Below are 16,020 nucleotides of genomic sequence, written 5' to 3'. Positions count from 1 at the left end.
ACAAGTCTTCTGTTGCTGTTGGTCCAAGCATCTCATGGATACCCTGTCTTGAGTTGCTAGATCTGTTTGAAGTGTGTCCCATTTAGCACAGTGATAGTGCCACACAACATGATATAAGGTATTATTAGTTTGGACAGTCAGGATTTCATCTTGTCAAGGACTGTGCAGTGGTCACTCTTATTGATATTGTCAAAAACAGATGCATCTGTGCCAAGCAGATTGGTGAGGATGAGTTCAAGCATGTGCTTCTCTCTTGTTGGTTCCCTCACCACCTCTGTTCTTTCAATTCAAATCTTCCCCCGGTTGCCAGTGGGCCTTTACTGCTGTCGCTGTGGTTTTTAAAGGCTTCTTGCTCCTGTAAAAGTCTGAGACTAATAGAGTTTTGGTGTTTCTCTAGAAGAGTTTCTGTTTGAAGATGTTTCCTTTACAGTGGATGTTCAGGTCTTGTGGCTTTTCTCTGGCTGTTGTTAAAGCTGTAATAATTATTTTTTGGAAAAAATAATTTTGACTTCTTAACTTCTGTAGATGATCTCAGGTCTGTTTCTTGATCTTTACTGTTGCCATCATTTTCTAGTCAGTAAACGCCTTTGCTGCTACCATCTTGGAGTTAGGGTCCTTTACAGACTGGTCATAGAGAAAGGCTTACTTGGATTTTCAGAAGGCTTTCAATAAGGTCCCATATAACAGATCAGAATGCAAAATTAAAGTACATAAGATTGGAGGCCATGTGCGGAGTTGAATTGAGAACTGGGTGGCAGACTGGAAACAAAGAGTAGGGATAAAAGGGACTTTTTCTGAGAGGCAGGCAAAGACTAGTGAGGTACTGTCAGGATCAGTGCTTGGACCCCAGCTATTCACAATATAAATGAATGACCTTTGAGAAAATCTATGTCATATCTTCCAGTCTGCAGATGACACGGAGCTGAGTGGGAGGGTATGCTGTGAGGAGGATGCCAAGCAGCATCACTGTGATTTGGACAAGTTAAGAAAGTGGGCAAATAAATGGCAGATTCATACAGTTGTGGATAAATGTAAGGTTATCTATTTTGGTAGCAAAAACAGGCAGGCAGATTGTCTGAAGGATAATAGATTGGGAAAGGGAGAAATGCAACAAGACCTGGGTGTCCTCTTATACCAGATGTTGAGAGTGAGCATGCAGGTGCAGTAGGTGGCAAATACTGTGTCAATCCTCATAGTGAGAGGATTTGAATACAGAAGCAGGAATGTCTTGTTGCAATTTTACAGGGCATGGGTAAGACAATACCTGGAGTATTGGACTCCTTGTCTGAGGAAGGCTATTGAGGGTCTGCAAAGGAGGTTTACCAGACTGATTATTGGGTAGTGTGACTGAATTCTGGGGAGAGATTAGGGGTTGGCCTTTTAGGACAGAGATGGGGAGAAATGTCTTCACTCAGAAAGGGCTGAGTCTGTGGATTCTTTGTCACAGAAAGTGTATTCAAGAAGGAGATAGATAAATTTCTTTTGGCTAAAGGAATCAAAGGATATGGGAGAAAATGGAAAAAGGGTACTGAGTTGGATGATCAACCATGATCATATTGAATGGTGAGCACGCTCAAAGGGCTAAATAGCTACATCTGATCCTACACTCTATTTTCTATTCTGAAATGAAGTCAAGGACTATTCTCAGGCTTATACTTTAAAGTGACGGTATTTATATACATTAATTCTAAATACTACTGTATATAATAACCATAGATATACAAGGATCTCAACTATTGTTTCTTACAATAGTAATAAGCAGAATGTTGCCTTGCCCATGTTTGAGTTGACAGCACAAGATGCATTCCTATGCTCCTAATTCAACGTTGAGCACTTCGTGGGCAACTAAGTCCCAACTGTATATCACTACACTGACACCCTTGGTGGGTAGTCTTCCTGCTGAACAGGACATACAGACACAGGATAGTGATGGTAGCATCTGGGACATTGTCTGTAAGGTATAATTCCGAGAGGATGACTATGTATGGCTGTTTCATGATTAGCGGGTGGGACAAATCTCTCCTAATTTTGACTCAAGCACCCTGAAGTTAGGAAGGAAAGCTTTGTAGGATCAACAAAGCTAGGATTGTAGTATAATTTCTGATGTCTTGATTGATGCCAGGTGCCCCACCCAGATTCATTACTTCTTTCAGGGTTTGTAGCAGTATTTCAAAGTTACTCATATTGCTAAGGTTCTGGTGCAGACCAGTTAAGAATGACAGATTTCATTCAATAAAGGTCATTACTGAATTCAAACTTCACCATTGTGGGATTTGAACACATGCTCTAAGAATGGATGTTGCCAGGGATGCAGGGTTTGAGCTATAGGGAGAGGCTGAACAGGCTGGGGCTGTTTTCCCTGGAGGCTGAGGGGGTGACCTTATAGAGGTTTACAAAATTATGAGGGGCATGGATAGGGTAAATAGACAAAGTCTTTTCCCTGGGGTCAGGGAGTCCAGAACTAGAAGGCATGGGTTTCGGGTGAGAGGGGAAAGATAGAAAAGAGACCTAGGAGGCAACTTTTTCACACAGAGGGTGGTGTGTGTATGGAAGGAGCTGCCAGATGATGTGGTGGAGGCTGGTACAATTGCAATATTTAAGAGGCATTTGGATGGATATATGAATAGGAAGGGTTTGGAGGGAAATGGGCCAGATGCTGGGCAGGTGGGACGAGATTGGGTTGGGATATCTGGTCAGCATGAACGGGTTGAACTGAAGGGTCTGTTTCCATGCTGTACATCTCTATGATTCACTATCAGCTTGGGGCTTTGTATTACTAGTGTAGTGACCTGACTACTACACCAGCACGTCTGCATATGAATGAAGAAAAACTATTTCTGTAAGTCCTGAACTGGTAACCAGAAGAACTCCTTTTAAAAGAAGAAAGGGAGAGATAAGAATATGTCATACTGGACAGTGATGGAATCCACAAAAGATTTTAAAAAGAGGTGCAAAATAATAGCAAAAGGAAATTTTCAAATAGTTTTGAGAATGAACCTCAGTGAATACTGCATTTGTTGCATTTGATGCATGCATGTGATTTATAACACTTCTTATTTAAAGTACAGAACAGCAAAAATGGGTAAAACTAGATTTAATGGCATTAATTTAACAATTGTGGTTATCCATTTAAAGTGGGAAAACCTTGCTCAGAAACATTTTAAAATAGGAAGAAAATAATGTTTTAAATTGATCAGAAGAAAGCAAACACTTAAGTGTAGATGCAGTTACAAAAGCGTTTTCTAGTTTTTTCAGAAATTCTAATCTTGAACCTTCAATAAATTCACCTTAGTTTGCTCCTCAGCCAGACTAGCATCGTCAAATGGGAATGGAAAATGACAATGTTGAAGTTCCAGTGAAGTTTTGCGATGCTCTTGCTCATCATTGAAGTTACATATGGCATTTTCAATTGCTTTAATAATGCGGGTAGCATGCTGCATAAATCGCAGGCTATCCTGTAGATGTATGAAAGACAGGAGAATCAAGCTTTGTGCTGCAATATTTCATATCTAAGATTTTATAATATATTTTGATTTGCCTTCATAATAGTTTACATGAAGGCCAGATCTATATACTCTCAAAATATGTACAGAAGGTGAATATAGACAGCCTAAGAAATTGCAGTCTACATTTAACCACTCAAGAAATATCCAGGATAAAATGATCTGGTACACATACTCATTCTTGTACAACTGGCTGCCTCAGTATTTGGTCGATTGTCTGCAAGTAGTCTAACTACTTGTCTGACTGGCTGCCAATTGTCTAGGTACTTTTGTGACTGGTTGCTGATAAGACCATGATGTAGAGTTAGGTGCCAGTGTTGGACTGGGTGGACACACAACACCAGGTTGTAATCCAACAGATTTATTTGGAAGTACTAGTTTTCTGAGCACTGCTCCTTTTTTAGGTCGCTGCGGAGCGGGATCATAAGACACGGAATTTATAGATTCAATGAAATCAGATCTTCAGCAAAAGATCTCAATGTCATGCAACTGAAGCAATATGTTGAACAAACCTAGATTGCTATTAAAATAGGAATCTAGATTTGTTCAATATATTGTTTCAGTTACATGACACAGATCTTTTGCTAAAGATTCTGTGTCTTATGATCGTGCTCCACAGCTATCCGATAAAGGAGCAGCGCTCCGAAAGCTAGTACTTCCAAATAAATCTGTTGGACTATAACCTGGTGTTGTGTGATTTTTAACACCAATAAGACCATAAGAGAAAGGAACAGAAGAAGGCCTGTGAAATCTGTTCCATCCGCGACTTTTAAGCCTGGTGTGAGATCACTACTCCATAATGCATGATAGTGAATTGTCTGCCAATTATATAACTAAAAATTGGGCAAATTCTACAAAGGACAAGTTAAAACCACAGTTCTGCTATAACGTGATAGCTCAGTTCCTGTGTGATCTTGAGTTATAAAAAAAAGTGCAAAAAACATGCCATTTAAATTAAGGGGGCTGGAATTGCATTATAGCCAATACAGGTAAAGAAAGTTTGTGTTCTACAAATAACTGTTTAAATTCTTCAATCGCGTTAAGCTAATTCGCACGGAAGAAACACGTGTTATAGCAGAACTGACTATACACTCAATAACTTCTAATAAGTCCATTTAGACTTCTGAGCCTGGCAGAAGATATTTTCTTTAAATGCCTGTTTGTGTCTCATTTTTTAAATCCACTATTTTCAAAAACCAAATGTCTACACCTGACAACTCCTGCTGAGCGTTTTGGATCAAGGACTTCCAGTACAGTGATTGCGTGGCGTTTAGTGATCACTGGCAAACAAGTCATTTATTTTTCCAGTCCTGAGGAAAATAAAGTCCAATAGCACTGCTGCCTCACAGCACCAGGGTCCCAGGTTCAATTCCAGCCTCGGGCGACTGACTGTGTGGAGTTTGCACGTTCTCCCCGTGTCTGCGAGGGTTTCTTCCGGATGCTCCGGTTTCCTCCCACAGTCCAAAGATGTGCAGGCCAGATGAATTGGCCATGCTAAATTGCCATAGTATTCGGAGCATTAGTCAGAAGGAAATGGGACTGGGTGGGTTATTCTTCGGAGGGTCGGTGTGGACTTGTTGGGCCGAAGGGCCTGTTTCCACACTGTAGGGAATCTAATCTAATCTGAGACAAAAAAACCCCACTGGTGGAATGTTTGTAGTGGGTCAACAGGGGTCAGCACAGGCTTTTTCTGATATGGATGAAACTTGGAAACTTGTGAGGAGGGCAGCGCAGAAATCCTAAAAGACAAAAACAAGTTTGTGGAATAGGCAGATAGGTAGCAGATGAAGTTCAGTGTGGACAGAGTGCAGAAGAAGCGTACAAGGAAGGTACCGGGGGTGAGAAACTTCAGTTATGAGGACTGATGTTGCAACTGTTCAACCTGGAGAGAAGGCAGCAAAAAAGAGAGCTGATGGAAGTTTTCAAAAACATGAACCGGCTGGAGAGAGTACATTGAGAGAAACTGCTCCTGGTCATAAATGATTCAAGAACAAATGACACAGATTTAAGCTCTTGAACGTTTGCAGGAACTTCAGGTTGGTCCAGAGAGTTGGCTGAAAGACCCCGCAAAGTCCGAGTTGGATGTCAGGTGAGGGATCTTGTGAATGTAAGGCCTTAATGAATTCCCAACTGCTGAGTGCCCAGTAATCTTTCAATTAGTAGCAAGTTTCAGATGAATAGGCTCTGTGATTAGTATTGTGCTACATACCTTGCTAAGGTGTACTAAAACCGTATCTTCATCACCAAAGATAAATGGCACTGTACTACTTATGTTGATATTGTGTCCAAGAGGAGAAGTGGCAGTAAACCGAATCACATGGCGCCTGGAAGGGAAATTAAACACATTACAAAAATGCAAAACAGCAGTACCATGTAACCAATCTAGTATACGTCTGCTGTCCATATTTCAATAGATATGATGAAACTGTACTGCAAGCAGATGTTTAGGGAAAATTAGTTATTTGCATAGAATGGAGAATTTGAGATTGTTCTCCTTACAGCAGAGAAGGGTCAGTGAAGATTTAATAGTAGCGTCTAAAATAATGAGAGATTTTGAGAGACAAAATTGGGAGCAACAGTTTTTACTAAAAGAGAGTCTGGAACCAGAGGACATGAGTTTCAGGAAATTCATGAAATAATTTGAGGAGAGAATTTGTTAATCATTTTTATGTGGTGGGTTATTATTATATCTGGAATGCATTACCTGAAGAGGATGGTGGAAGCAAATTCAACCGTAACTTTCAAAAGGGAACTGAGTTGATAATCAAAAGGGGAAAGTAATTTATAGGGCTTTGGGAAATGAGCAGGAGAGTGGAACTATCTGGGATGCCCTTTTGAAGAGATAATTAGGCCCAGCAGCTGTATAATATTTTTGATTCCACTGTCACACGGCCCAGTTTTGCATCACCAGTCATTCTTTACTTTTCTTAAAGGAACAATTGAAGGAAAATTGATAACTTTGGGAATTGCTATTTTCCAAATTAAGCAATACAGGGGAACCTCGATTATCCGAACGAGATGGGCGGGCACTATTTTGTTTGGATAATCGATTATTCGGTTAATCGATTTAAATGCCTTTCCTCTGGGGTTTGGAGTTTTTAAAGTCTGCTCCCCATTCAGGAGACAAGGCAGCAGCACGCTGCATGCGAGCCCCCAACCGTTCAACACCGCCCCCCCCCCCCCGCCCCTGTCCAATAACCACACACTCTTATACACACACACAGAGCCACACATACACAACACGTGCGCGCACACACACACGCACACACACACAGCCACACACATGTTTTGACAGGTTCCACCTCTGCCCTGTGCAGGACAATGTTGGGGAGATTATCTAGTGAAGGGGGGTTTAGGGTACATCCCTCTGTAGGACTCCAGGGAAAGTGTGGGGAGAGAGGGAGGGAGGGGGGTTAGTCATTTCGAGACAGTGCCTGTTTAATCACTGTAAACAAAAGACGTGATCGCTGTTGGAAACACGTCTTTGATGTAATGTTTCTATCAGGACCTTGAGATCTTCTTCGGATAATCCAATTTTCGGATAATTGGTATTCGGATAACTGAGATTCCTCTGTATTTTGGATAATGTTGCTCTAAGAAATGTTTATTCCAGGTAATGTGATAATTTCACCAAGTCAAACGTACGTAAGGTTTAATTTTAGGATCACCCCCAGTTATAGAGTCATAGAATCATAGAGATGTACAGCACAGAAACAGATCCTTCACTCCAACTCATCCATGCTGACCAGATATCCCAACTCAACCTAGTCCCACTTGCCAGCACCCATCCCATATCCCTCCAAACCCTTCCTATTCATATACCAATCTAGATGCCTTTTAAATGTTGCAATTGTACCAGCCTTCTGGCAGCTCATTCCATACACACACCAGCTTCTGTATGAAAAGTTGCCCCTTAGGTCTCTTTTATAACCTTCCCCTCTCTCCTCCCAATTCCTATACTCAATACTCACACCTATAAAGGAAAGCATACCAAACGCTTTCTCCACTATCCTATCTACCTGCGGTTCTACTTTCAAGGAGCTGTGAAACTGCACTCCAAGGTCTCTTTGTTCAGCAAAACTCCCTAGGACCTCACCATTAAGCGTTTAAGTCCTGATAAGATTTGCTTTCCCAAAATGCAACATTTCGCATTTACCTAAATTAAACTCCATCTGCCACTCTCAGCTCATTGGCCCATCTGATCAAGATCCCATTGTAATCTGAGGTAACTTTCTTCACCGTCCACTACACCACCAATTTTGGTGTCATCTGCAAACTTACTAACTATACCTCCTCCTACATTCACTCCTTTGCTGATAATAAACCACTATCCCCATTTACTTAACCTCCATGTACAAATAAGGATGTTAAAATATTATGACTTGGCAGAAAAACTAGTATCCTTCAGCCTAATTCTTGGCTTGGTGAAAGTAAGCCAAATACAAACTTGATTAATTAATAAACATATTCAACATTTAATAGCAGATAAACATATTAAACTATTACAGTGAACAAACAAAAATAACTAGATGATGCTTTACCGACATACTGGATTGCTTTGTGGGACGAGCTATGCTTGTGGGTGAGAGATATGGAGGAGATGTGCTTGACATTGATGCTCAGAGTTGTTTCAATAAGATTCTAATGCAAGGTTTGAGGATAAGTTTAAAGCTCATGGAGCAATTTATGAATTGGAAGCATTGAGAATCAGTAAGACGAGTGTGGAAAGTCCATAAGAAAAGTCAATAGTGGTTTGCACAAGGATCCATCCCCTGCTGCCAGTGAGCCGCTGCTATTCTCTGGAATCAGGTGAACAACTAAATGGTGGCATTCAAATCCAAATCAATAGTTGTATTGTGTCAAGCCTCTGTTGAAGAATACAATGTATGAATGCATTCCACACCCAACAGGATTTAAAATAAGCCCGATGAGTCGTAAATGTCTCAGTCAACCTCACAAGGGAAACAATGTCAAATGCTTTCTGATACCAAAATAGACAACAGGTATCATATTATCCTATATCTTTTCATGTTTTTAAGGAACTTAGTGTTACTCCAAATTGGGAATCAGTGGATGAGGAGAAGGTATCTACTGTTATAACAATCAGGAATAGATTTGACATAGCACATTGTCAATGGGCTGAATAAGGATTTGCACAGATGAAAAGAAACCTAAACATGTAGATGTCCACATGTAGAAGTCAACAGACAATGAACAGAATCTTCTCCGGCTTTGAATGACATGGACTTCAGAGGGAAATTTAGGAAAATTGCATGAGAAATTGAGTGGGGCCTTTCTTGAGCAACATGTTGCATTTTCCAACTAAGTTCTGGACATCGAAATAAGATTCTCTCTAGAGAGCAGAAGAGGCCTGTCAACTGTTATGATTGCTCATTACCATCCTCATTATTAATTAATATCACCTCATTAATATGCATGTTTGACTATCCACCAGATAAAAACTAGAGACTGAAAATTCCTGACATGAAGGGCTGAGTGAATATCTGGCGACTCCAGCTTGTCACTTATTCCTCTGGACTACCATCCTAGATACATGGCATTGATGTTTAAGGGCATACTCCGTGAGCACCCAGCTCATGGACTGGATTATGCTGCATTTCAAGCCTGTCCATGTGCTTTCCCAGTGCTCAATCACTAACTGCCTACTTGGATTCTAACAGGATGCCTGCTTTGCTTTGCCCCCTCAGCTAGAGCCAACAGGCATAAGGTACTTTCAGCAAAGCCAGGAAGTTTGTTATGTGCTTATTGGAGTCGCCTGAGGCGGGAATTGAACCCGGGTCTCTGGCGCTGTGAGGCAGCAGTGCTAACCACTGTGCCACCGTGCCGCCCACAGTACTTTCAGCAAAGCCAGGAAGTTTGTTATGTGCTTATTGGTTATCCACCAAATTGATGGACAAGATGCTGAACAGCACCATGCTATTCAATCTCATTCCTGCACCTTGTGCCATCAGTGTCAGGGCAAACACATGGTATATGCTCCAAGCAAATGCTATGGCTCCAAGACTAAGGAGTTATTCAGTCAAACCAAGAGAGACAATTTTCAGTTAGGGGATTCCGGCTGCCTCTGGTAACAGTCCAGGGGTTTGAGCACAATCATTTGGCCACTCAGGCCAGTCAGGGTCAGGCTCCTCTCTTTGAAGGTGACGAGGAGTCGAATGCTTGGCACCTCACCACCCATCTTGATTCTTTCTGCTGTATTGTGAGCTGTTTTTTCCTGGAATGAGAGAAAGGGAGGATCTGAATGAGATAAAAATGGGTGGCATTGCTGTTAGTGTGGGTGCAGATGGGAGAAAATGTGGTCTGGTGTCCTAAGTAAGTGAATAGGTAGTGTGGAGGTTATGCAGGGGAATTGGGTAGATAAGTGCAAGTAAAGGAAGATGTTGCATGTAACAACAAGAGTAGTAGAGCACGAGTCCTTGATGTGAGATGTGCTGTACCAGAAATACAGTATGTGTGAGGTTGCAGTAAGGGGTGGTGGCATTTACCCTGATGGAATAGAAAAAGTCACTGACCTTCAATCTCCACCATTGGGTGTTTCTCCAGACATCTGAGACTGCACTGCATCAGTCCATCCACCAGGATTTCAAGGCCCCTTTCCACAAACCAGGGTGTCAATTTCACCTTATCTGGCATGTCTGGGGGAAATATCACAAACTGTGCAGGGCAGCTCCCATTAACAGAGCTTGATCAGAAACACAATAGCCTTTTAAAGATGCTGTCAGCATCAGATATCCCGGGCTATCCTGGCAGTGAGGAGCACCTTGGGTTATTGTGGGAGAATCAATTAGTATTGGGTGTGATGGGGCACCATAGGGGTGAGCAGGTAATAATTTGAGGACAGTTTGGATGACAGTGTGAGAAAACATACTAAGTCTTCCAGTGAAACCTTACATGAAGTTCAACAAAAATGATACTTTGCCAGAATAAGGTATGATTCAGCCCAAGGTGGCTCATGCTTTGAAATCACACTGCCATATTAGTGGAGAAATTACTGTAACAGTATCCTCTTTGAATATATAAACCATGAAATCTCAGCATTTATCACAAACAAAAAGACAGGCTGGGTGCTACTATTGTTTTTCTTCCAGCTAAAATCAATTTTACAAAACTGAGCTGCATTAGTGTAGTTGCACTCCCAGCTTAAAGTTTTGTTAATGAAGCTAAAACATTGTAGCTCTGATTTTCTGAGAGTTTAGATCATCCTGGGAACTGGAATTTTGACATCAGTCCTTTGAACAACAGACGAAGTAGGACAATTTAGATCTCTGCTGAGCCTGACCACAGGCACATCTGGTACATAAACAGAATGAGAAATGTGATTAAAAAACCGAAAGAACTGTGGATGCTGGTAATCTGAAACAAAAACCGAAATTGTTGGAAAAACAGAGCAAATCTGGCAGTATCTGTGGAGAGAAATCAGAGCTAACGTTTGGGGTCTCTCTTCAGAACAGGGAGCAATGTAATGTTATTCTGTCCAAATTATGTTAGTTCAACTCAAAAGACTTAAATTTGGACTACTTATGGACTAGTATGTTGGAGAGGGGAACATACAAAGTATAGCACAGGAACAGGCTCTTCAGCGCACGATGTTGTGCCAAACATAACACCAAATTAAACTAATCCTTTCTGCCTGCCCTTGGTCCATATCCTTGCGTATTCATGTGCTTACCAAAAGTCTCTTAAATGCCCTATTGTATCTGCTTCCAACCCCACCCCTGGCAGCAAGTTCCAGACTCCTACCACTCTCTGTGTAAAAAAACATGCCTCTCACAACTCCTTTGAACTTTCCCCCTCTTACCTGAAATGCATACTCCCTAGTATTAGATATTTCAACTCTGGGAAAAAGATTCCGACTTTCAAACCTATCTATTCATCTCATGATTTTATAGACTTCTACCAAGTCTTCCCTCAGCATCCGCCGCTTCAGGAAAAAACAACCTGAGTTTTTCTATCCTCTCCTTACAGCTCATACTCTCTAATCCAGGAAGCATCCTGGTAAACCTCTTCTGGACCCTGTCCAAAGTCTTCACATCCTTCCTGTAATATGGCAACCAGAATTGAACACAATACTCTAAGGGTGGCCTAATCAAGACCTTATAAAGCTGCAACTTGACCTCCTGGCTCTTGCACTAAGTTCCTCAACCAATAAAGGCAAGCATGCCAGATGCCTTCTTTACCAGCCTATTTACTTGCATGGCCACAATCAGGGAACTAATGACTTGTACCCCAAAATTCCTTTGTACGTCAATGCTATTCAGGGTCCTGCCATTAACTGTATACTTTTCCTGAACATCTGATCTCCGAAAGTGTAGCACTTACCTGGATTAAACTCCATCTGCCATTTCTCCGCCCATTTTGCAACTAATCTATATCCCACTGTATCTTTTGACAAGCTCCTACACTTTCAACAACTTCACCGTCTTTGTATCGACTGCAAACTTACAAACTCATCCATCTATATTTTCATCCAAATCATTTATATATATCACAAACAACAGAAGTCCCAGTACGGATCCCTGTGGAATGCCTCCAGTCACGGACCTCCAGCCAGAAAAACACCCTTCCACCACTACCTTCTCTGGGCAAGCCAATTCTGAATCCAGGGTGGCCAAGTCATCATGATCCCATGCACTTTAATCTTCTCGATGAGGGACCTTGTTGAAAGCCTTACTACAATCCAAGTAGACAACATCCACTGCTTTAATCTCATCGATCATTTTCATCACCTCCTTGAAAAATTCAATCATGTTAGTAGGACATGACCTGCCCCACACAAAGCTATGCTGATGGTCCCTAATTAGTCCATGCTTTTCCAAATGTCTGTAAATCCTGTGCCTAAGAATCTTCTCCAATAGGTTCCCTCCACTGATGTGAGACTCACTGGCTATAGTTTCCTAGATTATTCCTATTTCCCTTCTTGAACAGAGGAACAACATTAGCCACTTGTGAGTCCTCCAGGACCCCTCCAGTGGCTATTGAGGAGACAAAAGGCAAGAGAACTCCTTTGAAAATGGGTTGAGATGCATTAAAGAATAATAAGTAAATGAGGGCAGAATATCCTGCACTTATTTAATATGTAATGGCATGCAGTTAAAAAGTGTAATTTTGCCTGAATAACTAGGTGCTTAGGATTGCTGGAGTCTTGCAGGACTCAAGCAGCAATTTGAAGAAAGAACAAAAATGCAAAGTTGAGCTCAGTTAAATAATTTCTGGACTACTTTGAATTTTTTTTAGATAATAAAGTTCTTCTGGTGTGTTAAGCTTCCTGTAAGTCTTCCCCGGTCACTTCTTCAGTACTGTACAAATACAGGAGCAAATGTTTTCCTCTCTGGGCAACTATGTGATGATTTCTAAGGAATGACCTATAGAAAGCCTTTAACTGAAATTGTATGGATTTACTCCCTTCTGGAATGAAAGAACCATTTTCAGGCTGTGCAACCAATTCCCTGGAAGGCATGTTTTGCTGAAGTCTTTTCCTGGAGCAATGGTGTTAATACCAATATCCAATTTCCCTGACAATTAGTAGGGCACACTGAATGACATATCCATTGTCAAATGAAGGATTGCTAGGTTAAGAGACTTTCAAGCCATTTAGAGGTTTGAGGCTGATGAATTGTAGGAAGAGAAAGGACATATATGGAAGGCTGCTCTTTCAGTTCCCCACTTTTACCTGCTGGACCTTCTGTGAAATCTGAGGGGCTGCACTGAGATTCGTTTTCTCGATAAGTGTGGAAGAGGACACTTCTCCAATCAAACAAGTTGGACGGAAAAAGTCATGGAAGTAGGTGCAGAAATACTGTCTCTCAAACCTGGAAACAAGACGATCTTAGGAAGGCATGACTGGCGAGTGACAGAGCATTTTCAGATGACAAACCCCACACTCTGACCTGCCTATAATGTTATCCTGTGTAGCACTCCTGAGGTCAACACACTTTCATGAAGAGACAGGCTGGTATGGGTTGAAATGACATTATGATGCCTTCGGTATTGTTTGATTTATCTCTCTCTCTTTTTCATTTTTATTCTTATCCCTTACTGAAGTAGACCAAAGAGCATTCCTCAAACCCTGGTTTTCAGATTCAATTTCTGAAAGCAGAAACTTTTACGATGAAATCAAAGATAAGAAATATTGATAAAATATTGAAAATGAGGGTGAAATGCATCCCTACTGCATTAACATACCTAAACATTTATGAAATTAATGAGGACTGGCTAGGGGAGGAAATAAGTTACAAATTACAAGGGTTTTTAATGCATTGATATATAAAAAAATTATTCAAGTTTCAACGTCCTGAGGTGAGTATCCAATAATAGATAATTTGGTGAGGTTTGTCAGTAGGGGAGCACTTTGAGGCCAGCAACCATAATTCTATTAGTTTTAAAACTGTGATGGAAAAGGATAGATAGACTGGATCTAAAAGTTGAAGTTCTAAATTGGAGAAAGGCCAATTTTGATGGTATTATACAAGAACTTTCAAAAGTTGATTGGGGATGGATGTCCACAGGTAAAGGGACAGCTGGAAAATGGGAAGCCTTCAAAAATGAGATCAGGAGAGTCCAGAGACAGTACGTTTCTGTTAGGGTGAAAGGCAATGCTGGTAGTTGTCGGGAATGATGGATGACTAGAGAAGTTGAGGTTTCGGTCAAGAATAAGAAGGAAGCATATGTAAGCTATATATAGCAGAGATCAAGTCAATCCTTAAAAAAGTATAAATGCAGTAGAAGTATACTTAAGAGGGAAATCAGGAGGGCAAAAAGGGGACATAGTTTGGCAAACAGGGTTAAGGAGAATCCAAAGGGATTTTAGAAGTATGTTAAGGGAAAAAAAGGGGAATGAAGAAGAGAATAGGGTCCCTCAAAGCTCAGCAGGGCAGCCTACATGTTGAACCACAGGAGATGGGGGAGATACTAAACAAGTATTTTGCAGCAGGACCTGGATGATATAGCATGTCCGACAAAGTTCCTCATGGGAGACTAGTTAGCAAGATTAGATCTCATGGAATACTGGGAGACCGAGCCATCTGGATACAGACCTGGCTTGAAGGTAGGAGACAGAGGGTGGTGGAAGGTTGCCTTTCAGACTGGAGGTCTGTGATCAGTGGTGTGCTACAAGGATCGGTGCTGGGTCCACTGATTTTTGTCATTTATATAAATTATTTGGATGTGAACATAGGAGGTATAGTTAGTAAGTTTGAAGGTGACACCAAAATTGGAGGTGTAGTGGACAGCAAAGAAGATTACCTCCGAATACAACGGGATCTTGATCAAATGGGCCAATGGGCCGAGGTGTGGCAGATGGAGTTTAATTTAGATAAATGTGAGGTGCTGCATTTTGGAAAGGCAAATCAGGGCAGGACTTATACATTTAGTGGCAAGGTCCTGGGGAGTGGTACTGAACAAAGAAACCTTGGAGTGCAGGTTCATAGATCCTTGAAAGTGGAGTCACAGGTAAATAGGAAGTGATATGAAGTTGAAAGTATGCACTATACCTTTAAGTGAGAGAGAATGCGTTATGAGCTGAGAGATTACAAGTACCTGTATGTATGACAAGATGGCAGTCCCAGAGTGTACTGGAAAATTGAAAATATATAACATTTGGCTGTGAAATGATACTTGAATTTTGGTTGCTGTTTTGAAAACAATTCAAATTTAACCCATCAGTTTAAATTATGCCCCAGGATACTAAAACCCAATTATGTTTGAATTTATTGTTTTGCCAACATCAAAGCAATGAATGGATCTGATGATGAGGGAGTGTAAAATGTAGACATTTTGAAAAATAGTCAGAGAGCAGCTATCGTAGAGAGAGAAAAACTCATGGAGAGTGAATATCTTGCTCTCAAAGAGATTAGAAAACACCCTCTTTTAAAGATATCTTTTCATGTGAAACATTCTCAGTAAAAAGAAGACGATCCAGGGAGATCCTCATCTGGAAGTGTGAAGATACGGGAGAAGTCAGCGGTCTTATGACTTTGAAATTAAATGGATGTAGTTTTAGTAAGTGTCATATTGGAACAGCATATTATTGTAGAGTTAGGGTAGATTGGAAGCAATAAAAAGAAAGGGGGATTAGAGTTGTGAATAGTTGTTGTTTAATGTTCGCTTTTAGAGTTAGGAAAATAAATTGATGTTATTTTCTTTAAATAGTGGAATTTGGGAGTTCTCTGTCACCCATATTTTAACAGATTATGAGGTGAGGTGAGCTTTTCTGGGTGTTTGGTTTAATTAACAGAGGGGTTAGCCTCCGTGTCATAACAATAGCAAAGAAGGTGTTTGAAATGCTTGCCTTTATTGGTCAGAGCGTATAGGAGTTGGGAGGTCATGTTGTGGCTGTACAGGACATTGGTTAGGCCACGTTTGGAATATTGTGTGCAGTTCTGTTCTCCCGTCTACAGGAAGGATGCTGTGAAACTTGAAAGGATTCAGAAAAGATTTACAAGGATGTTGCCAGGGTTGGAGGATTTGAGCTATAGGGAGAGGCTGAATAGGTTGGGGT

At 41.0% G+C, this 16,020-nt stretch overlaps 1 protein-coding gene across 1 annotated transcript in view; it reads right to left on the bottom strand.

Moving 5' to 3' along the window:
* Window positions 1–16,020, bottom strand: part of adgb (androglobin) — a 261,632-nt gene that overhangs the window by 73,075 nt on the left and 172,537 nt on the right. The window contains exons 23-24 of the mRNA XM_043696854.1: window positions 5,713–5,827; window positions 3,288–3,455 (exon numbers count right to left, since the gene is read on the bottom strand). Of these exons, the coding sequence (XP_043552789.1) occupies window positions 3,288–3,455; window positions 5,713–5,827 (283 nt within the window). The remainder of the gene's footprint in view (window positions 1–3,287; window positions 3,456–5,712; window positions 5,828–16,020) is intronic.

Source organism: Chiloscyllium plagiosum, chromosome 9 (assembly GCF_004010195.1).
Source record: "Chiloscyllium plagiosum isolate BGI_BamShark_2017 chromosome 9, ASM401019v2, whole genome shotgun sequence".
Taxonomy (NCBI): Eukaryota; Metazoa; Chordata; class Chondrichthyes; order Orectolobiformes; family Hemiscylliidae; genus Chiloscyllium; species Chiloscyllium plagiosum.
This window is presented reverse-complemented; position numbering and strand designations above follow the sequence as displayed.